The sequence below is a fragment of the Nerophis ophidion genome, linkage group LG09 (genome assembly GCF_033978795.1).
Source record: "Nerophis ophidion isolate RoL-2023_Sa linkage group LG09, RoL_Noph_v1.0, whole genome shotgun sequence".
Classification (NCBI taxonomy): Eukaryota; Metazoa; Chordata; class Actinopteri; order Syngnathiformes; family Syngnathidae; genus Nerophis; species Nerophis ophidion.
The window spans coordinates 24,898,250-24,922,206 of NC_084619.1; the positions used below are offsets into that span (position 1 = coordinate 24,898,250).

The 23,957-nt window shown below is 39.1% G+C and overlaps 1 protein-coding gene across 2 annotated transcripts in view; it reads left to right on the forward strand.

The window, feature by feature from the left end:
- tsnax (translin-associated factor X) overlaps nucleotides 1-17,433 on the forward strand; it is a 32,595-nt gene extending 15,162 nt beyond the window's left edge. Inside the window, exons 5-6 of one of the 2 annotated variants that reach the window (XM_061910651.1) lie at nucleotides 8,645-8,754; nucleotides 16,421-17,433. In XM_061910651.1, coding sequence (XP_061766635.1) covers nucleotides 8,645-8,754; nucleotides 16,421-16,798 — 488 coding nt within the window. In that variant the 3' untranslated portion in view covers nucleotides 16,799-17,433. Of the gene's footprint in view, nucleotides 1-8,644; nucleotides 8,755-15,986; nucleotides 16,359-16,420 lie in introns of those variants that run through there. The other variant, XM_061910652.1, reaches the window with a different exon arrangement.
- Nucleotides 17,434-23,957: the final 6,524 nt, after the last annotated feature.

The window sequence follows — 23,957 nt, forward strand, 5'->3', positions numbered from 1 at the left end:
GTGCAGTGATTTCTCCAGATTCTCTGAACCTTTTGATGGTATTACGGACCGTAGATTGTGAAATATCTAAATTTCTTGCAATAGCCTGTTGAGAAATGTTGTTCTTAAACTGTTTGACAATTTGCTCACGCATTTGTTCACAAAGTGGTGACCGTTTCCCAAGCTGCGTTAATACCCAATTATGGCATTCACCTGTTCCCAATTAGCCTGCACACCTGTGGGATGTTCCAAATAATTGTTTGATAAGCATTTCTCAACTTTATCAGTATTAATTGCCACCATAGCCGGCGGCGTTTCTGGATGTTGTTGATAAATGGCTTTCGCTTTGCATAGTAAAGCTTTAACTTGCACTTACAGATAGAGCGACGAACTGTATTTAGTGACAATGGTTTTCTGAAGGGTTCCTGAGCCCATGTGGTGATATCCTTTAGAGATTGAGGTCTGTTTTTGATACAGTGGCGTCTGAGGGATCAAAGGTCATGGTCATTCAATGTTGGTTTCCGGCCATGCCGCTTACGTGGAGTGATTTCTCCAGATTCTCTGAACCTTTTGATGATATTATGGACCGTAGATGTTGAAGTCCCAAAATTTCTTGCAATTGCACTTTGAAAAATGTTGTTCTTAAAACTGTTTGACTATTTGCTCACGCAGTTGTGGACAAAGGGGTGTACCTCGCCCCATCCTTTCTTGTGAAAGACTGAGCATTTTTTGGGAAACTGTTATACCCAATCATGGCACCCACCTGTTCCCAATTAGTCTGCACACCTGTGGGATGTTCCAAATAAGTGTTTGATAAGAAATCCTCAGCTATATCAGTATTTATTGCCACCTTTCCCAACTTCTTTGTCACGCGTTGCTGGCATCAAATTCTAAAGTTAATGATTATTTGCAAACAAAAAATGTTTATCATTTTGAACATCAAATATGTTGTCTTTGTAGCATATTCAACTGAATATGGGTTGAAAATGATTTGCAAATCATTGTATTCCGTTTATATTCACATTTAACACAATTTCCCAACTCATATGGAAATAGGGTTTGTACAAACATTTGGATTGTTTGCATTTACATTCACATCGGACCAGTAAAAGTAATTTTTGAAGTTAATTAATAGTATTGTTCATATTGTAATGAGCAGCCAAAACATATCCTGTAGCATAACAAGTTTAATTTCCGTCTCTATGGTTGTTGTTACACTTTTCTTTTTTGCTATTCCTCACTCTGTTGGGTGGCATCACAACAGAGTGAACATCCTCACATTACAGGATGTGAGGATCCCTACAATCAGTGATGCTCATAACAATGTTTTGTTAATTTTTTCTACATTTGATGATTTATTTCAACTCCAAAAGTGTTGTTTTATGTATGTAAAAGCTACATAAATATTATTCTATATCTTATTCACAGTTAAAGACCTATTGAAACCCACTGCTACCGACCACACAGTCTGATAGTTTATACATCAATGATAAAATGTTAACATTGCAACACATGCCAATACGGCCGGTTTAGTTTACTAAATTGCAATTTTAAATTTCCCGCGAGGTATCCTGTTGACGTGTTGACGTGTATGATGACGTGTGCGCGTGACATCTCGGGTTGTAGCGGACATTTTTTTCCAGCCCGATCCAAGCTATAAGTAGTCTGCTTTAATCGCATTATTACACAGTATTCTGGACATCTGTGTTGCTGAATGTTTTGCAATTTTTTCAATTAATAATGGAGAACTCAAAGTAGAATGATGGAGGTGGGAAGCGGTGCACTGCAGCTGTCTTTAGAATCACAAACACAGCCAGTGTTTCCTTGTTTAAAATTCCTGAAGGTGAAGCTTTACTATGGAACAGAGCGGTCAAGCGAACATAGATCCCGACCACATGTCAACCGGCAGGTTTCGGTGAGAAAATTGTGGTAATAAGTCGGCTCTTACCGTAGACATCAGCGGAGCTTGCATCCCGCTGCAGCTGCGTGACTTCCCTCAGAGACACTGGCGGTCATCCCACCCGTGGCCACACCCCTCCGACTTTCAGGTACTAAATAATCTCACTAAAAAACTAGTAACACAACAGGCAGATAAGGGATTTTCCAGAATTATCCTAGTAAATGTGTCTAATAACTGCGTGGCGCAGTGGGAGAGTGGCCGTGCGCAACCCGAGGGTCACATATTCAAATCCCACCTAGAACCAACCTCGTCACGTCCGTTGTGTCCTGAGCAAGACACTTCACCCTTGCTCCTGATGGGTGCTGGTTGGCGCCTTGCATGGCAGCTCCCTCCATCAGTGTGTGAGTGTGTGTGTGAATGGGTAAATGTGGAAGTAGTGTCAAAGCGCTTTGAGTACCTTGAAGGTAGAAAAGCGCTATACAAGTACAACCCATTTATTATCATTTATTTATCGTTCTCATTGCTCTTGCCTTTTTTTTTTCCTTTTTTATTTTTCTCTAGTCCTTCACTCTCATTATCCTCATCCACGAATCTTTCATCCTCGCTCAAATTAATGGGGAAATTGTGGCTTTCTCGCTCCGAGTCGCTCTAGCTGCTAGTGGCTATGATTGTAAACAATGTGAGGATGTGAGGAGCCCTACAATCAGTGACGTCACGCGCACATCGTCTGCTACTTCCGGTACAGGCAAGGCTTTTTTATTAGCGACTAAAAGTTGCGAACTTTATCGTCGATGTTCTCTACTAAATCCTTCCAGCAAAAATATGGCAATATCGCGAAATGATCAAGTATGACACATAGAAAGGACCTGCTATCCCCGTTTGAATAAGAAAACCTCATTTCAGTAGGCCTTTAAATAGTGCAATTTACAATGGACAATTAAAAAAATATATATATATTTTACCAACGTAATCATTACATTACAGTATTATTTGTATTGTTAATATCAGATTCAATTTTGTAAAAAGGGAATCCCTGGAAGCGTAGAGCTTATGGATAGGGACCCGCACCTAATATACATCGACATGTAATATACAAAATACAGTACACATCTACAAAAAACAATAATTAAAGCTGCGAGCAGCGTTTAACAGTCCCTCGCCCACCTTGCGCCGTGGGGTTCATGCGAGTCCACCCGCGCGCATGACACTTGCAGTCAAGTCACACCCGACAACCTGACCTGCCATTAAAACTTTTAGGGAGATCTGAGCATGAGTAACGAAGTAATGAGAGTTTTAATTCTTCACCTCTAGTAGTTATGTATTTGGGTCCCACCAAACACCCTGACCCACTATCAGAAAATTTGGTAAGATTGGAGCAAGTGGAAGGATGTTGTGTGAGTTATAATCTTCACCACAATGGGGCAATAAAATGCCATTGCAGTATTCATGCTGTTAGGTCCCACCCAACACCCCGACCCACCATAACAAAGTTTGTTAAGATTTGAGCAGGTGGACTGAAGTTTTGAGAGTTATAATTTTTCACCTGCAGAGATCGATAAAGGCGCCGTAGTAGTTGTGCAGTTGTGTCCCACCAAATGGCCTGACCCACCATAAACCTTTTTGGGAAGATTGGAGCATTGGGACTGAAGTTATGGGAGTTATAAATTTTCACCATGACGGGCCAATAAAGGCGCCATAGTAGTTATGCGTAAGTTTCCAACACAACTCCCCAACCCACCATAAAAACATTTGGGGGGATTGGAGCATGTGGACAGACTTTATGGGCATTTTTAATTTCTTACAATAAGGGGCAACAAAGGCACTGCTGTAGTCATGCTCTTAGGTCCCACCCAACACCTGGACCCACCATAAAACATTTCGGGAAGATTGGACAATGGGGACGAAAGTTATGAGATTAATGCTTTTTCACCACTAGTGGGCGATAAAGGTGCCGTAGTAGTTATGCTGTAGCCTCTCACACAACAGCCTGACCCACCTGTAGCCTCCCACACAACAGCCTGACCCACCATAAACATTTTAGGGAAGTTTGGAGCATGTGGATGGACGTTATGAGCATTATAATTTCTTACCATAATGGGGCAAAAAAGGCCCTGCAGTAGTCAAACTGTTTGGTCCCGCGGAACACCTGGACCCACCATAAAAAATGTGGGAAGATTGGAGAATATGGACAGAAGTTATTACAGTTATACTTTTTCACCACTAAGGTGTGATAAAGACTCCGCTGTAGTTACTGTATGCAGATGCGTCCCACACAACAACCCGACCAACCATAAAAGAATTCCGGAAGATTGGAGAATGTTGACATAAGTTGTGAGAGTTATACGTTTTCACTACCAGGGAGTGATAAATGCGCCACAGTTGTCATGCAGTTTACCCTTCACCACAACGTACCATCAAAAAGTTCAGGAAAATCGGAGCATGTCGAAGGAAGTTAGACTGTTGTGATTTTCCACCACAAGGGGGCGATTTTGGCACCGCAGCTGCAATGCAGTTGCCTTCCATCCATTACCGTAAGCCACCATCAGAAATTTCAGGAAGATTGGAGCATATGTAAGAAAGTTACAACAGTTATAATTTTTCACCACAAGGTGAAGCTGGTAGAGTGACATTAAATCAAGGCAGGGTCAGACCCCGACTTTAAAACCTAACGTCAGTTCAGTTGAAGAACCAATCATCTAAAATGAAGTAATGACAGTTTCATTGGTAATGGTCCATCCATCCATCCATTTTCTACCGCTTATTCTCTTTTGGGATTGCAGGGGGCGCTGCGGACAGAATTCGCCATCAGGCTGCGCCCACTTCGAATAGCTATGAACAAGTTCTGACCTATCGGGCATTTCAGGATACCATCAACATTTGTACGAATTATGACGAAGATCTGAACTTGTGGAGCCGGGTTATTAACGTTTCGTGTTTTATGGTCAGCCATTAGATCAAAGTTTGGCGCGATGCCACACCCACATCATGTCATAAGAAGAAGTAAACTGCAACAATTTATCATTGACATTATTTTGTATAAGTCTATGATCTCCAAAAGTGCAATAATGGCAGTAAGAATGGTGATGGTATGGGGCAGACTTTGCTGTCAGGCCCCGCCCACTACAAATAGATTCGAACAGGTATTGAGCCATCGGGCACTTCAGGGGGTCATCATCAACATTTATACCAGTTAGGATGAAAAACTGACTTTGTGGAACTTTGTTCTTAGCGTCTCATGTAGAAAGGCCAAAAGCCATCCAAGCCAATTTTGGCGCCAGACCATGACCACATTTTATGGCGTAAGCAAAATCTGTTGGCAATTTATCATCACCTCAATGTGTAGTACTTATAATTTTAACCGGGACTTAATCGGGAAAAGTCCGTTAGAGGAGTTTGCTAAAGTATGACCCTTTTTTTGTCAAAAAATGGCAGAAAAACCTTCGGAGCAAAGTGTTCGCAATATATCATCAACTATTTGTGTAGTGTCTGTAATTTTAACCACGACTCGTTTGTTCAAAGTGCAGAGGAGGAGTTCGTTAAAGTACAACCCCTTTTTGAGACTTTTGTCCGTCCCGTCATGATAGACGTCTCCAGCAATTTTCGTTTCAATATGTGAAACTGGTTGGCGGGGCTATTTATTTCTAATTTTAAAGGTGGCCCTAGACAGCAAATTTTAAAGTTTCATTTTCAGGACCCTCAAGATACAAGGTTTTTCACCATACCTGACGCGCCTGCAAAATCTGGGGTCTTTTCTTGAACGTTAAGGGCCTCAAAAAAGGCGTCCAAAGTGGTGCAAGTATAATGATAATATTAATAACATTAAAGCTGCGAGCAGTGTTGAACGGGCCCCGCCACCTATGCACCACAGGGTTTATGCGAGTCGGCCGGCACGCACAACACTTGCGGTCAAATCCCACTCGACGCCCCGACCCGCCATCAAAACTTTCAGGAAGATCAGAGCAAGTGTAAGGATTATTTTGGACCACAAAGAGGCAAAAAATGCGCTGCGGTACACATGACCTTAGCAATGTTTCCCCCCAGAAAATGTGTTAGTTAAGGTGGTGACTCGCCAGGTAGAGGGGACATGGGAAGGGGGTAGGTGGGTGGGTGTAAGAATCGGTCTAACTTGGCCTGTCGCCATCACGTCTCCACCTCGTCACTGCCACCACAGCTTGGGGGAGGCAATAGACTACAGACTGTGGTGAAATAGGCCGACTTCGTCGCGTGAGGAAGCCTACAACTTTTGGTTGTGTTTTCCGCTCCATTTACTGAATGGCGATATACGATATATATCTCGATATTTTTTCCGTTAAGTAAAAGCAAAAAAGTCCTACTTACCTGAGATACTAAAATAATGACTTACAAAGTCAAATTAATGACTTACTGTAAGTAAGAGTTTGCACTAAGTGTTTGAAAAAATAGTTAAAAGTGGGGCCACATGCTGACATATGCTCAACTCATCATGCTTAATTTATTATAACACATTTGGGAAACCTGTAGTTGATTTGTATTACAAACCCCGTTTCCATATGAGTTGGGAAATTGTGTTGGATGTAAATATAAATGGAATACAATGATTTGCAAATCATTTTCAACCCATATTCAGTTGAATATGCTACAAAGACAACATATTTGATGTTCAAACTGATAAACATTTTTTTAATAATTATCATTAACTTTAGAATTTGATGCCAGCAACACGTGACAAAGAAGTTGGGAAAGGTGGCAATAAATACTGATAAAGTTGAGGAATGCTCATCAAACACTTATTTGGAACATCCCACAGGTATGCAGACTAATTGGGAACAGGTGGGTGCCATGATTGGGTATAACAACAGTTTCCCAAAAAATGCTCAAAAAATGTGTGTCCTGTCATTTAGGACGTCTCCAGCGTTTTTTTGACGATATGTGATTCTGGAACCAAAGGCTCAATTTTTCTAACTTAAAAGGGGGCTTATTGAGCCAAATTTTGATTTTCAGTTTCGAGATTTCTGAAATATCCAATTAGACCACTACCGGTCATCTGTGCAAAATTTGGGAAGTTTTCGTGTCTGCTGAGTGCCTCAAAAATGTGCCCAAAGTGGGAGAATAATAATTATAACAAACATTGCGGTTTTTAACAGGGCCTTCACAGGCACTTTGCCTGCTCTGGCTTTAAATAATTTCAAAACTAACCACCCAATACCCACTTTCAATTACCTACCAACAGGATTACATTTACTGCGAAGAAAGCTTTTATTTCACCCAATCACTTTCAACATCTTATTGTTAAAATTTTATTAGAAATGTGCAACCTGCTCAGTGGCCTTGTGGTTAGAGTGTTAGGTTGTGAGTTCAAACCCTGGACGAGTCATACCAAAGACTACAAAAATGGGACCCATTACCTACCTGCTTGGCACTCTATATCAAGGGTTGGAATTGGGGGTTAAATCACCAAAAATTATTCCCGGGTGCGGCTCACTGCTCCCCTCAACTCCCAGGGGTTGAACAAATGGATGGGTCAAATGCAGAGGACACATTTCACCACACCTAGTGTGTGTGTGACAATCATTGGTACTTTAATTAACTTAACTGGAAAATTTGCAAACATACAGGGGTCAAGACCAAAATATGCCAGCCATGTGGGGTGTGATAATTAAACTTAAGTGTTACGTAGCAATACATTTTGCTTTGACAAATGAAATTCATGTTTGTCATTTTATTTCCTTTTCCATTAAAATGGCAACATATTCATGGGATGATAAATATTCCTGCAAATGGCTTCTTTTGTTGTTTAAAAGTATTTTATTGTTTTTTTGGTCTCATGTCAAGTGTGCGTAATCCCCTAATCTTTGCACATTTCTCCAATCTTGCATTGTTAATATAACTGCTAGCGAGACGAATACATTTTGTACATTAGATGACGTTAAGAAAAGCCTGTTAAGTGTAGCTTTGGAAATGATTGTGTCACAGTAGCCAACATTTGGAGAGAAAAAGCCACATAAGCATTTTTCAAAGAACTGCTTAGGGGTTTTAAAATACATTACATGCAAGTTAACGAACATTACTGGATTATTCCATCCATCCATTTCCTACCGCTTATCCCTTTTGGGTTATTTCCACCATCAATGACTTAATGCTTTTTTAATTCCTGGCACATTTAACTGTTTTTCTCGGAAACTGTCCCAGGAAAATATGGTGATTGTTTCACCTTCTTGCATGGTAATTCAATGCAAAAAAAATTATCTAATTGGAGTATGTTTCAGTCGCAACATCTTGTGAAACCCAAATGAAGGGAGCGCAAAGCAAGTATGAGCGAAAAAGAGGCGAAGCACACCCTTGTACTGGCTGTGCAGTTAGCTGGAGTGAGATAGCAGCTCTTTGAAGTTCAATTGCCGCTCCAAAAGTAAACTTCAGACACAAAGTCTTCCGTCCTGTGATTATTTGATTGTTGTTTAGACAGCGCCAGAAAACAAATGAGGGGTCATCTCAGCCTGCCACAAAAAATGGCCACTGTTGTTCAATCAAAAGACAGTGGCAGGAAACAGGTTTGAATCATTATCTGATCTGTGATCTATTCGCTGCAGATAGCCTGTAGTGTTTACACACACTTGGCTTGATATGCATTCTAGCTTCTTGTCTTTTTTTTAGTTTTTTTTTTCCGCGTTTTGTGTAAATCCAGTGCCACATTGTATCACTGACAATATTATGCCAGGCGATGCAGCAGCTTCAGATGCTATTGTATAGCAGTGAGTGATTCATTTTTATGTGGCTTTCATGCATCAGGAATCCAGGAGTATGTGGAAGCTGCCTCCTTCCAGCACTACATCCGTCATCGCAGCCTCATCAGTCTGGAGCAGATCAACGCCAGTCTGGTGTTCATGACAGGAGACAAGGTATATTTGTATCAGTGGAATTTTATGTTGCACTCCTTAATAGATTTGAAATGTGAAGGCTAATGAATTGAATGTGGCAGATCAATGGCGTATAGATTAACACTGCATAAGAAAGGCAAGTCATGTCTGTGTGGAGTTTACATCTTCTCTCCAGGCCCTCCAGCATCTTCCCACATTTCTAAAACATGCATGTTAGTTTGTTTAGGACTCTGAATTGCTTGTAGGTGTGGATGTGAATGAATGGTTGTTTACTGCCCGGATTGGCATGCAGTCAGTCTAAGCCCATTGACTGGCTCCAGTATGGAGTTAAAAATTGTGCCTTAATTTTGGTAGTAGGTTTAGCAAAATATATTTGGCAAGCCTGTACATTATATTTAGATAAAGAAAAAAAAATTCAAGTTAAAACATTATTTGAGCGAATATAAATGTATTTGTGCTCAATAAATGTGTGTGCATGTTTACTATTATCCCTCTCTTCTCTCTCTCAACCAATGTTGTCTGCGCATTCATCTCTTTTTTTTCTCTAAACCCATTCAGGTTTTTGTTTTGCACTTGCCCAGTTTGGCACACAAGCAATACATATGTGCCAGATGATTAGCTGTTTGGGCTTGGGATTCAATCACTTTTTAAATTGTCAGAATGTAACGATAAACCGTAATATTGATAACCATGATTACATTTCCGACGGTTAATATTCCTGTTCTAAAATAAAGTGATCGAAACACTGTGATTGATAACCTCACTTTGATAACCTCACGGACTGACTGGCACCTGCTCGCTAACATAAATACTAACGTGTAAACAAGAAACGTTTACATCTTTCCAAATTAAGAAACAACATACCTTAACCTAAACTTTTAGAAACATTGTTCTCTGATCAACTAAGCTATTTAATTGTGCACATTGAACCTACAAGCTCTGCTCCCTTAGTCTGAGTGATTGAGGTTTGAGAGATGAAGGTGTTTTTACGGTGCGTTCATGGACCACTGAACACGGTAGGACACAACCCATCCATCCATCCATTTGTCCCATTCGGTGTCGCCGGGGGTGCTGGAGCCTATCTCAGCTGCATTCTGGCGGAAGGCGGCGTACACCCTGGACAAGTCGTCACTTCATCGCAGGCCAACACAGATAGACTCACAACATTCACACTCACAACACCTAAAATAATAATAATAATAGGCTTTATTTGTTATGCACTTTTCCATTCAAATAAATCTTAAAGTGCTACAGTACAAACCAATATTTAAAACAGTAAAAGCTTAGCCATTAAAACACTAGCAGTGAAGCTTAAAAACACAAAACATGCAAAATAGTGGGGGTTTTTAACCGTCTTTTTTAAATTTATTTTATTTTTAAATAACTTGGTCAAAAGATTTCAGTGTGTACAAGTGCTTTTTGAGCACATTCAACATGCATCATACAACATACATACAAAATACCAGAGATATGAATTGTTTTCATATTTATATTGTTACATCTCTATTATATTGCATACAAATGGACAAAAACAACTTCAAAATGTTTATAAAATGTTATCCTTCATATTATCATATGTTCATGTAACCAAATTGATAAAGCATCACGGCCACAGACATTATTGACTCCATTAGCTGTAAACAAAACTTCCTGAATAATGTAACAAACGTTTTAATTGGAGATAGAACAGCCAGTCAGAGCATACATTCCAGTCCAGTTCTAATATTGGTTGCCTTTTTGGCACATGCGTAACACTTTGTCAAAACCTGAGTGAGCGTAGAGAAAAAAGCTGAATGTGCAGAGGTAGGGAGAGAGGAGGGAAGAGAGCTGGCTCTGCAGAAAGAAGTATTTGTAGGGCTCGAAATGCCACGTGATTTTGCAATGCATTGTGGGGGCTGGGTAGGCATACTTTTTGGATAAAGGCTTTGTTTGCAATGTGAGAGTGGGCAACGCACTCAATTAAATGGATTGTACGAAATATAATTAAAACAAGGGACAGTACCGAGACAAACTGTACTCTATTCTAAAGGCTCGCTGCCTGGAAAAATATAAAAAATATTGGCATTGACTCATATGAGTAATGAGCACACCCGATGGTCAAGAGATTTGAATCAAGTTAAAGTGACACTAAACTTGTCTATATTTTGTCAACGGAGTCCGTTTTAACAGCGGAAAATAATTTCAGAATGCAAAGTCTTTGTTCAAATTGTGTGTAATCTTCAATTTTCTTCTTTAATGTATTCAAGATGTGTGAGGTCTTCCGGCCTCGTTTCATAACCAAGGTTCCCCGAAATAAATCAATGGGCTGTTTTTGTCTTCATTTTGTGCTTAGTCATGACTAAAAGTAAACAGAAACATGCTTTTTCACTATATGGTGTTAGAAGCAGCACCACAGCTATTTTAATTGAACACTTAATAAGCAACAGCTAACTAATGCTACGCGTAAAACAGACTAAAACATGCTTTGATTCAAACTTATCAGTCTGAATATGCTGTGAACACACTATCTTGTTCCAGGTGATTTTGTTAATTGGGATGTTTGTCATTTTGTACGGCTGATATATTACAGGCATTCTTCGTCTTGTTTCTTTGTTCACTAACCAAGTTTCCCAACTTTGCTTTCACTTTGGAAATGCAAATCTTTTACCAAATCTTTTTTTTTTTCCTCAAGCGATCACGATAACCATTGTGACAGTTATTGATGCTGCACGTTCATGACATATTTGGAATTTGGTAAATAAAAACCCAATGTAAAGAAGCTATTCCGATGCAGTAAGACCCATGATGCATTGCGTTTCCACGTCACACTTTTAAGCCCTATTATACATAAATTTGAATAATAAGGAACATTTATATTGAGCACAAAACACAATAAAAGGGCCCTATCATGCAAAACCAACGTTTCTTACCTATTGGTATGTGCTTATGTGTATTAGGGATCTGCTTAAGTCCGGAAAATTTTAAATCGAACTGTTGAGGCATTGCATAGATATTTATGAAACAATATTGCCTTCTTTCCTACTTCTTTCAACGTCAGTGGTTTATCCATACAGTAGAAATGTACTCAAACGTCCTTGCGCGAGTCAGCCTATTTTGATTTATGCAAATCCAACTGTGCCACAACATAATCTCCACAAAGAAACCCAATGAAGCTCTGTTGTTGGTTGCTTTAACCAGCACAAGTCACTACACAAATTTTAGTCTCATCTGAAGTAAGAAGTGGCTTACTTTTAACTTTAATGATTCATGGTATTGTGCCTTTTATAAGAAGTCACTTCGAGTGTGTGCCAAGAAGAGTCCTGCTTCACCCACAACCTTTCACAAAAACAGAGATTTTCCAAAAAACTACTTTTAATTGCGGGCTCAGTGACTCTTATTTATGGCATTGGAAGAGACAATGAAATGGTAAAATATAACAGTAGGTTAGAAATGTGTGAATGATATGTTATAAAATATTAGCTCGATTTGTTGTGGAGCCAGCTTAGCCTTCTACTGTAAGACAATAGCGTCACCGTTCTCTGGCACAATAGAGAATGATTTTCCTAAAAATTACTTTTATTGGATGAGTTTCTTCTCGTGTGTTCGGCAATGGACCAGTTAGTGAAAAACCTTAGCCATCATATCGTACCAGAAATTCCCGGCTGGTCTTCATTATGTTCTGTCTGTCGCGTGATCTTTACCCTTCTTGAGCTGACACGGAACCACGGTGAGCTGTTGGTCTCGCTATATCATCTGAAATGTTGTGTTGTGGTGAAAGTCAACAAAAAATTAGATCGCTGGTGGCAATCACCGGTGTCTATTTTCCATACAGTCTTAGTAAAACAAAAAACAACTGCTGTACCAAACATAGCTGTGTGGCGGTGACGAAAGTATAGTCAGCGTGAGGGGGTGTGGGAAGGAGAGCTTCATATGCATTTAACAACTCCGCCTCTCAAAATGAACCGTTTTTAGAAGCAGCCAGAAAGTGGCGTAAAGATAGGTCTTTACAGCAAAATCTATGTTATGCAGACCAACAAGAAGTGTTTAAAAATAGAATAAAAATCATGAATTGACTCCTTTAATGTTTCCCTTAAACAATTGTATTTTTCGCTTGAGTTTAACTTCTTTTTAAAATGTAGTGTAGATGCTTACACAATATTTTTTTTCTGTGCTCGACATCTTCCTTTGCTACCTCAAATTTAAGGCACAATTACAACTTCATATGTTTCAGCCCAGTCACTCCTGTTGTGTCCTTGGGTAAGACCCACCCTGCCGTATGACTGTTTGGTGGTGGCCTCAGGGCATAGTGAGTGACTGACGGAAACGTCAGTCTGCCCCAGGGCAGCTGTGACGACAGACGTAGCTTCCCACCACCAGTATGTGAATGTGTACTCAATAATGGGATTCTCAGTGTTAAGTGCTTTGAGTGTCTCGAAAGGCGCTGTATGATTCCAATCCATTATTATAATTATTTCATCTTTGCACTTTGTACCCTCACGTTAGTTCTTGTACAGTGATTTTAGACATTGTTAGATTGGGAGAAAGTTGCTATCTTTTTACATTTCAGCACTGGACCTCTTCAACAATCTCATTCACATTGAAGCATGTAGAGACTGGGATATACTGTATATTGTTTAAGTACAGTGGGGCAAAAAAGTATTTAGTCAGCCACCGATTGTGCAAGTTCTCACACTTGAAATGATGACAGAGGTCTGTAATTTTCATCATAGGTACACTTCAACTGTGAGAGACAGAATGTGAAAAAAAATCCAGGAATTCACATTGTAGGAATGTTAAAGAATTTATTTGTAAATTATGGTGAGAAAATAAGTATTTGGTCAACCATTCAAAGCTCTCACTGATGGAAGGAGGTTTTGGCTCGAAATCTCACGGTACATGGCCCCATTCATTCTTTCCTTAACACAGATCAATCGTCCTGTCCACTTAGCAGAAAAACAGCCCCAAAGCATGATGTTTCCACCCCCATGTTTCACAGTAGGTATGGTGTTTTTGAGATGCAACTCAGTATTCTTCTTCCTCCAAACACGACGAGTTGAGTTTATACCAAAAAGTTCTATTTTGGTTTCATCTGACCACATGACATTCTCCCAATCCTCTGCTGTATCATCCATGTATCCATTTTGGTATGTATAAACTCAACTCGTCGTGTTTGGAGGAAGAAGAATACTGAGTTGCATCCCAAGAACACCATACCTACTGTGAAGCATGGGGGTGGAAACATCATGCTTTGGGGCTGTTTTTCTGCTAAGTGGACAGGACGATTGATCTGTGTTAAGGAAAGAATGAATGGGGCCATGTATCGTGTGATTTTGAGCCAAAACCTCCTTCCATCAGTGAGAGCTTTGAATGGTTGACCAAATACTTATTTTCCACCATAATTTACAAATAAATTCTTTAAAATTCCTACAATGTGAATTCCTGGGTTTCTTTTCACATTATGTCTCTCACAGTTGAAGTGTACCTATGATGAAAATTACAGACCTCTGTCATCATTTTAAGTGGGAGAACTTGCACAATCGGTGGCTGACTAAATACTTTTTTGCTCCACTGTATGTCTGTCAGAGTCAAAGTGCATGAGTTATAAATGATAAATGATAAATGAGTTGTACTTGTATAGCGCTTTTCTACCTTCAAGGTACTCAAAGCGCTTTGACACTACTTCCACATTTACCCATTCACACACACATTCACACACTGATGGAGGGAGCTGCCATGCAAGGCGCCAACCAGCACCCATCAGGAGCAAGGGTGAAGTGTCTTGCTCAGGACACAACGGACGTGACGAGGTTGGTACTAGGTGGGATTTGAACCAGTGACCCTCGGTTTGCGCACGGCCACTCTCCCACTGCGCCACGCCGTCCCTCCATTATTAGTTTATGTGTTTTTATACTACCAGCCTCAGTCAGAAATTATTTAATTCATGTTCACCTAATATTATGATTGGTTGAGTCCTGGAACAATGAAGACATAATTACCGTTTATGCTTTTTAAAATAGCCGAACCACAGAAGAAGGTCAACATTGTGTAGTGCTACTTGTTTAATGTGCTTTTAGGTATTATTAGGGTTGTGTCTTATAAACAGTATAAATGTTGCCAATGACAGAGCTTTTATTACTATTGTTACATCATGATAATGCAAAGACACATTCTAGCTGTGTACCAAATATTTGACAGCAACATGCGAATGAAGGCGTCCTCAATACAATGCAGATGCTCAGTAGCTGCTAATATCCCTAGACAGTGCAAACCCGCTTCTAAGTCAGTAATCTTTGTCTGCATGGCAGAAATAAACTAATAGCTAAACATGCTACACCACACACCGGAGGAGGATTTAAAAAAGACATAGCAAACAGCTCAACAGAACGCTTAAATGTAAACGGGGTGGGCAGATCAATACAAATATCGATAGTAACAATACCAGTTATAGTAGCAGTATATAGTTCTTACTATGGTGATTATATCAATATATTTTTTTGGTCACAAAATATTTTTTTTGTTTTCAAACCGAGGAAATAAAAGCCAAAAGTAGTTTTTGCTTTTGTTTAATAACTTTGTACTATTAACTTTATTATGAATAAGGATATTATTAAATTTAATAATTGCGTTTAAGAATTAAATCATTAAATTATCTTAAAAGTGTTAAGTGTCTGTACCCGCATTAGTAAGACCAATACTGCCCCTGTAACGGTCTTGGTAGTGGATTGATACCCAAACTTGTAATAGCACCCAAAAAAAATATAAAGTAGAAGAATATGTGCTTTGTGCATTTTAACAGAAGTGTAGATAGAACCGTGTTACCACAGTACATAACCAGATATTAACAAGTGGATTAATAATATCATGTTAGACCCGCTCGACATCCATTGCTTTCCTCCTCTCCAAGGTTCTCATAGTCATCATTGTCACCGACGTTCCACTGGGTCATTATTGTTACCGATGTCCCACTGGGTGTGAGTTTTCCTTGCCCTTATGTGGGCCTACCGAGGATGTCGTAGTGGTTTGTGCAGCCCTTTGAGACACTAGTGATTTAGGGCTATATAAGTAAACATTGATTGATTGATTGAATAATAGAAATGTTGCATACCTTAAGCAGCTAAAGTAGGAGCATGTTTAACTGTTTTTGAAAGGGTTCTGTTATCATTTATATGCCAAATAATATTTTGTGATAAATCGTTATCGCAAGAGGCGGCAATATATACTGTGATATAGATGTCATAGCGTCAATATTCAGTGTCAATTGTGTTTTTTATTAGTCATTTATAGGGCTTCACGATGGCAGAGGGGTTAGTGCGTCCGCCTCACAATACGAAGTTCCTGCAGTCCTGGGTTCAAATGCAGGTTCGGGAACTTTCTGTGTGGAGTTTGCATGTTCTCCCCGTGAATGCGTGGGTTCCCCTCCGGCTTCCACCCACTTCCAAAAACATGCACCTGGGGATAGGTTGATTGGCAACACTAACTTGGCCCCTAGTGTGTGAGTGTGAATGTTGTGTGTCTATCTGTGTTGGCCCTGTGATGAGGTGGCGACTTGTCCAGGGTGTACCCCGCCTTCGGCCCGGTTGTAGCTGAGATAGGCGCCAGCGCCCCCCGCGACCCCAAAAGGGAATAAGCGGTAGAAAATGGTTGGATGGATTAGTCATTTATTTTCCAAGGCTCAACAAATCAATTTCAAAAGTTGTGTCACCCTCAGGTCTCTGCTGACACACTGCCAACGGGAGCTCAGGTCCTGACCTTCCAGGTGGTGCCGTCAGACTATCTGCTGGGCATAGCAGACCTGACGGGAGAGCTGATGCGCCTGTGCATTAGTAGCGTGGGCAATGGTGACATCGACACGCCCTTCCAGCTGAGCCAGTTCTTGCGCCAGATCCACGATGGTTTCACCTTCATCGGGAACACTGGTCCTTATGAGGTTTCCAAAAAGCTTCACACGCTGCGTCAGAGCCTGGGCAAAGTGGAGGACGCCTGTTACACCCTAAGAGTTCGTGGTTCTGAGATTCCCAAACACATGTTGGCTGACGTCTTCTCCAGTCGGAACGCTCACATGGACACAGAGGAAGGTGTGGTCTAATTATTTTACAAACGTTTCTATAATATAGCCCAAGTTAACTGTACTTTCTTACGTTTAATGATGTTCTTTCATATTACCGGTACAATAAAACGTTGCAACATATTTTTTCTCAAGATGAAGATATGATGACTTCAGCTGTTTCATAAGGATAATGATTCTACGCCAAGTATGACCTGCTTTGCAAGACTTAAGGTTTCTTTGATAACGTGTGTGTTTATTTTATGTCTCTCTCTGCCCTCCCCTTCCCCTATCACACACAGATAATCTAAGGTAGAACATGTGACCTTTGTTCAGGCCCATTCTATGGCAGCCTTCTGACGCACATGCACGCTCACACACGCAAAACAACCCCTGTATGGTTGGCATGGAGCACCCCTTCCTGTTATCTCATCACCTATAAGTCATGTCACTTGTGTCTATAGCTTTTGCTATATAAACTATCATGAAATGTTGCAAATTATTGGAAATTCTTTGAATTTTCTCTTGTACGCATTCATTTTACAGCTTGTAGAGCTTTTGCACAAGCTCTATTTAAGTGATACTTTATGTTTTTGATAAATGCTTTTGCAAAATAATCTTTTTTTCATCTTGACGCACTGGAGTTATGTATTTTGAATAAAAGGGAAAGCCTGCCATCTGCTGGTAGATGTCACTAGCTGCATGCTTGGAGAGAAAAATCACACACTGTAGGTCTATCCCAGGGGTCTCAAACTCAATTTACCTGGATGCAGAAACTGGGTGAGGCTGAGCCGCAAGAAAAGATTTCTTAAAAAATCTAACATGCACTTTTAAATAAATTCACCTTCTATGAATGGCTTTCCCGCCCTGGCAACATACTTGCCAATACTCACGATTTTCCCGGGAGACTCCTGAATTTCAGTGCACCTCCCGACAATCTACCGGTGCAACCATTCTCCCGAATTTTTCCCAACTTTCACCTGGCCGACATTATTAAGGGCTGCCGTGACTGCACTGCCTTTAACGTCCTCTACAACAGTGGTTCTCAACCTTTTTTTCAGTGATGTACCCCCTGTGAACATTTTTTAAATTCAAGTACCCCCTAATCAGAGCAAAGCATTTTTGGTTGAAAAAAAGAGATAAAGAAGTAAAATACAGCACTATGTCATCAGTTTCTGATTCATTAAATTGTATAACAATGCAAAATATTGCATTTGTAGTGTTTTTTCTTGAACTATTTGGAAAAAAAGATATAATAGTAATTAAAAAACTTGTTGAAAAATAAACACGTGATTCAATTATAAATAAAGATTTCTACACATAGAAGTAATCATCAACTTAATGTGCCCTCTTTTGGAATTTTAATAGAGATCCATCTGGATTCATGAACTTAATTCTAAACATTTCTTCACACAAAAACAAATCTTTAACATCAATAGTTATGGAACATGTTCACAAAAAGTCTAGCCGTCAACACTGAAAGTTGGATTGTTGTATTATTTTTCCACAGTTTATGAACTTACATTCATACTTCATTGAAGTATTATTCAATAAACATATGTATAAAGGATTTATGAATTGCTGCTGTTTTTTTTACAATGTTTTTAATAAATCTCACTTGTCCCTTGGCATACCTACAAGTACCTCCAGGGTTCCGCGCACCCCAAAAGAAGACTACTACTCCACTACATGTCATCGCGCACGCTTTTATATCACACAACCAATGTGCCGGCTCTATATCATGTTGGGTGAGACTTGTGCGGAACAACGTCAGTGGCTGCAGGACATACTTGTTCAACAGCCATACACGTCACACTGGGGGAGGCCGTATAAACAACTTTAACACTGTTACAGATATGCGCCACACTGTGAACCCACACAAAACAAGAATGACAAACCCTTTTTGGAAGAATTTCCGCACCGTAATACAACTTAAACACAAGAGAACAAATACCCAGAACAACTTGCAGGGCTACAATATACAACACCTCAACCGACGCAAGTAGGGAGGGTGGGGTCGTGGGGGATTGGTGGTAGCAGGGGTGTTCTGTGGCTGCTGTGGATTTTCAAACTGGCAGTTGCGTAGCGATAGCTGTGAGAAAGGAGGTGTTTGCGTCCCATGTATACTTGTCAACATATATGGACTGTCAAAGAAAAGGACTATTAGACATAACTATGTCCACAAAGTGCAGCCTGGAGGACTATTGCAACCCACAGAAGATTTTAGTTGGTCTTCCCTCCAGGGAAGGTTCTGTGCACATTTAACATGAAACACTATGAAGTAGGATTCGGGCCACATTGACAAAGTTGCAATATTAAAGGTCTGAATAAGATACCACACTTACCATATTTAACCCATTAGCATGGCTACACTGGAGTTGGTATGTTAGTGTGTTTAATATAAGTAAAAATAAAAAGTAAGAATAATCCTAGTGGCCCCCTGCATCCTTTAATTTTTCAGTATGTGTGATCTCATGACATGGATAGATAGCTTCTGTGGTGTCACAATGCATTGGTGGATGGAGGGATACAATATGTCAAAAATACCTGATTGATTTCTGGTTTGAGGAATGGGAGGACCACTCATTCTAATCAAGTGGCCTAGTGGTTAGAGTATCCGCCCTGAGATCGGTAGGTCGTGAGTTCAAATTCCGGCCAAGTGATACCAAAGACTATAAAAATGGGACCCATTACCTTCCTGCTAGGCACTCAGCATTAAGGGGTTGTAATTGGTGGTTGAATCACCCGGGCGCGGCACCACTGCTGCCCACTGCTCTCCTCACCTCCCAGGGGGTGATCAAGGGTGATGGGTCAAATGCAGAGAATAATTTCGCCACACCTAGTGTGTGTGTGACAATCATTGGTACTTTAACTTAACTTTGAACCCAAAGCAGGGGTGTCATACTCGTTTCATTGGGGGCCACATTGCAGTTAAAGAAACTATCCCCAGAGAACTGTTGCAAGCTACACTACAAGCTTCAAAAGTAGCTTGCTACATCAAAGCTACATTTACCAGCATTTCTATATATGGACCCACATGTATACTATCGATGTTGATGTAACTGAGAGTGTACAAACTGACTCAAATAAGGGTCTGTTACTAATTAACTGTCATTAAGCTGGGGACACACTACCACTGCCTTTCGGGGTCCCCTCACCCAACTGTATGTAAGTATTGTAGTTAGCCTTTTATTTGGCCCATCCCTTTAATGTTATTCATCTTTTCGACCTACAGTAAAACAAACAACATTTATCTATATCTTGACAAAAACAACAACAATGACTTGTCTGTTGTTTGGTAACAGTTGGTAATGGTTATGTGCAGTTAAACTTTTGACAAACTCAACTCACACTAATGTGTGTTCCTAAATTTTTTTGGGAAGTTTTAAAAGGAGAGAGCAGTTTTGATTTGGGGTTACAAGGTAAACAACTAAAAACTAAGGTTTTGTATATATATATATATATATATATATATATATATATATATATATATATATATCCATTTTCCATCCATTTTCTACCGCTTATTTCCTTTTGGGGTCGCGGGGGGCGCTGGCGCCTATCTCAGCTTCAGTCGGGCGGAAAGCGGGGTACACCCTTGACAAGTCGCCACCTTATCACAGGGCCAACACAGATAGACAGACAACATTCACACTCACATTCACACACTAGGGCCAATTTAGTGTTGCCAATCAACCTATCCCCAGGTGCATGTCTTATATATATATATATATATATATATATATATATATGTATGTATATATACATATACTGCGATGAGGTGGCGACTTGTCCAGGGTGTACCCCGCCTTCCGCCCGATTGTAGCTGAGATAGGCGCCAGCGCCCCCCGCGACCCCGAACGGGAATAAGCGGCAGAAAATGGATGGATGGATGTATATATACATATATATATATGTATGTATATATATATATACAGTATATATGTATGTATATATATATATATATATATGTATATATATATATATATGTATATGTATATATATATATATATATATATATATGTATATATATATATGTATATATATGTATATATATATGTATATATATATATATATACATATATGCACACACACATATATATAATATATATGTATATACATATATACACATATATATGTATATACATGTATATGTATATATATATATATATATATATATATATATATATATATATATATATATATATATATATATATATATATATATATATATATATATATATACAAACCCCGTTTCCATATGAGTTGGGAAATTGTGTTAGATGTAAATACAAACGGAATACATCCACCCATCCATTTCCTACCGCTTATTCCCTTTGGGGTCGCGGGGGGCGCTGGTGCCTATCTCAGCTACAATGATTTGCAAATAATTTTCAACCCATATATTTACTTGAATATGCTACAAAGACAACATATTTGATGTTCAAACTGATAAACATTTTTGTTGTTGAAAAGAATTCATTAACTTTACAATTTGATGCGAGCAACACGTGACAAAGAAGTTGGGAAAGGTGGCATTAAATACTGATAAAGTTGAAGAATGCTCATCAAGCATTTATATGGAACATCCCACAGGTGTGCAGGCTAATTGGGAACAGGTGGGTGCCATGATTGGGTATAAAAGCAGCTTCCATGAAATGCGAAGTAATTCACAAACAAGGATGGGGTGAGCGTCACCACTTTGTAAGCAAATTGTCGAACAGTTTTAGAACAACATTTCTCAATGAGCTATTGCAAGGAATGTAGGGATTTTACCATCTCCGGTCCGTAATATCATCAAAAAGTTCAGAGAATCTGGAGAAATCCCTGCACATAAGCGATGATATTACGGGCTTTTGATCCCTCAGGCGGTATTGCATCAAAAACCGACATCAGTTTGTACAGGATATCACCACATGGGTTCAGGAACACTTCATAACACCACTGTCAATAACTACAGTTGGTCGCTACATCTGTAAGTGCAAGTTAAAAATTTACTATGCAAAGCCAAACCCATTTATCAACAATATCCTGAAACGCCGCCGGCTTGGCTGGGCCCGAGCTCACCTAAGATGGACTGATGCAAAGTGGAAAGGTGTTTTGTGGTCTGACGAGTCCACATTTCAAATTATATTTGGAAACAGAGGACGTGGTGTCCTCCAGAACAAAGAGGAAAATAACTATTCGGATTGTTATAGGCGCGAAGTTCAAAAGCCAGCATCTGTGATGGTATGGGGATGTATTAGTGCCCGAGCCATGGGTAACTTACACATCTGTGAAGGCACCATTAATGCTGAAAGGTCCATACAGGTTTTGGAGCAACATATGTTGTCATCCAAACAACGTTATCATGGACGCCCTTGCTTATTTCATCAAGAACAGTGTTACAACAGCGTGGCTTCGTTAAAAAAAAAGAGTGCGGGTACTTTCCTGGCCCGCCTGCAGTCCAGACCTGTCTCCCATCGAAAATGTGTGGCGCATTATGAAGCGTAAAATACGACGGCGGAGACCCCGGATTGTTGAACGACTAAAGCTCTACATAAAACAAGAATGGGAAAAAATTCCACTTTCAAAGCTTCAACAATTAGTTTCCTCAGTTCCCAAAGGTTTATTGAGTGTTGTTGAAAGAAAAGGTGATGTAACACATTGGTGAACATGTCGTTTCTCAACTACTTTGGCACGTGTTGCAGCCATGAAATTGTAAGTTAATTATTATTTGCAAAAAAAAAAAAAAAGTTTATGAGTTTGAACATCAAATATCTTGTCTTTGTAGTGCATTCAATTGAATATGGGTTGAAAAAGATTTGCAAATCATTGTGATCTTTTTATCGTTTGTATTTACATCCAACACAATTTCCCAACTCATATGGAAACGAGGTATGTATATATATATATATATATATATATATATATATATATATATATATATATATATATATATATATATATATATATATATATGTATATATATATATATATATATATGTATATATGTGTATATGTATATATGTATAAATATATATGTATATTGGGGGTGTGGGAAAAAATTGATTCGGATACGATTCGCGATTCTCACGTTGTGCGATTCAGAATCGATTCTTTTTTTTTTTAAATCGATTTTTTTTATGTGTATATATATATATATATATATATATATATTATTTTTTTTTTGTCAATCCAACAAACCAATACACAGCAATACCATAACAAAGCAATCCAATTACTAAACCAAACCTGACCCAGCAACACTCAGAACTGCAATAAAAAGGAACAATTGAGAGGAGACAGAAACACAACACAGAACAAACCGAAAGTAATGAAACAAAAATGAATATTAACAACAACAGTATCAATATTAGTCATAATTTCAGCATAGCAGTGATTAAAAATCCCTCATTGACATTATCATTAGACATTTATAAAAAAAAAAAAAGAACAATAGTGTCACAGTGGCTTACACTTGCATCGCATCTCATAAGCTTGACAACACACTGTGTACAACATTTTCACAAAGATAAAATAAGTCATATTTTTGGTTCGTTTAATAGTTAAAACAAATTTACATTATTACAATCAATTGATAAAACATTGTCCTTTACAATTATAAAAGCTTTTTTTCAACAAAATCTACTACTCTGCTAGTATGTCAGCAGACTGGGGTAGATCCTGCTGAAATCTTATGTATTGAATGAATACAGAATCCTTTTAAATTGGAAAAATATCGTTTTTGATTCGAGAATCGCGTTGAATCGAAAAAATTGATATATTATCGAATCGCGACCCCAAGAATCATTGTTGAATCGAATCGTGGGACACCCAAAGATTCGCAGCCCTAATATGTGTGTGTGTGTGTTTATATATATATATATATATATATATATATATATATATATGGCTAACGTCTTCATCACTAAAGGAGAATCTAACTGCCAAGTATTTTTTTTTTTTATTCGTCAGCTTGTCTCTGACTCCCTTGTCGTCATGTGACATGAGTGTGTGACTGTTATGATTTTGCTTTAATAGTTTCGATCACCCACCTTCTTATCTTGCCTCTGATTGCCCAGTCCCTAGTGTCTTGCCTTAACACCAACCGATCAATATGGATGTTCTCGTTCATCCAGGTAATTGTATTTTCTTCGTATTTTTTCTCCTGGATTCACAGTCCATTTTCTCTCTTGGTAGCTTGTAGCTTTAATGTAGG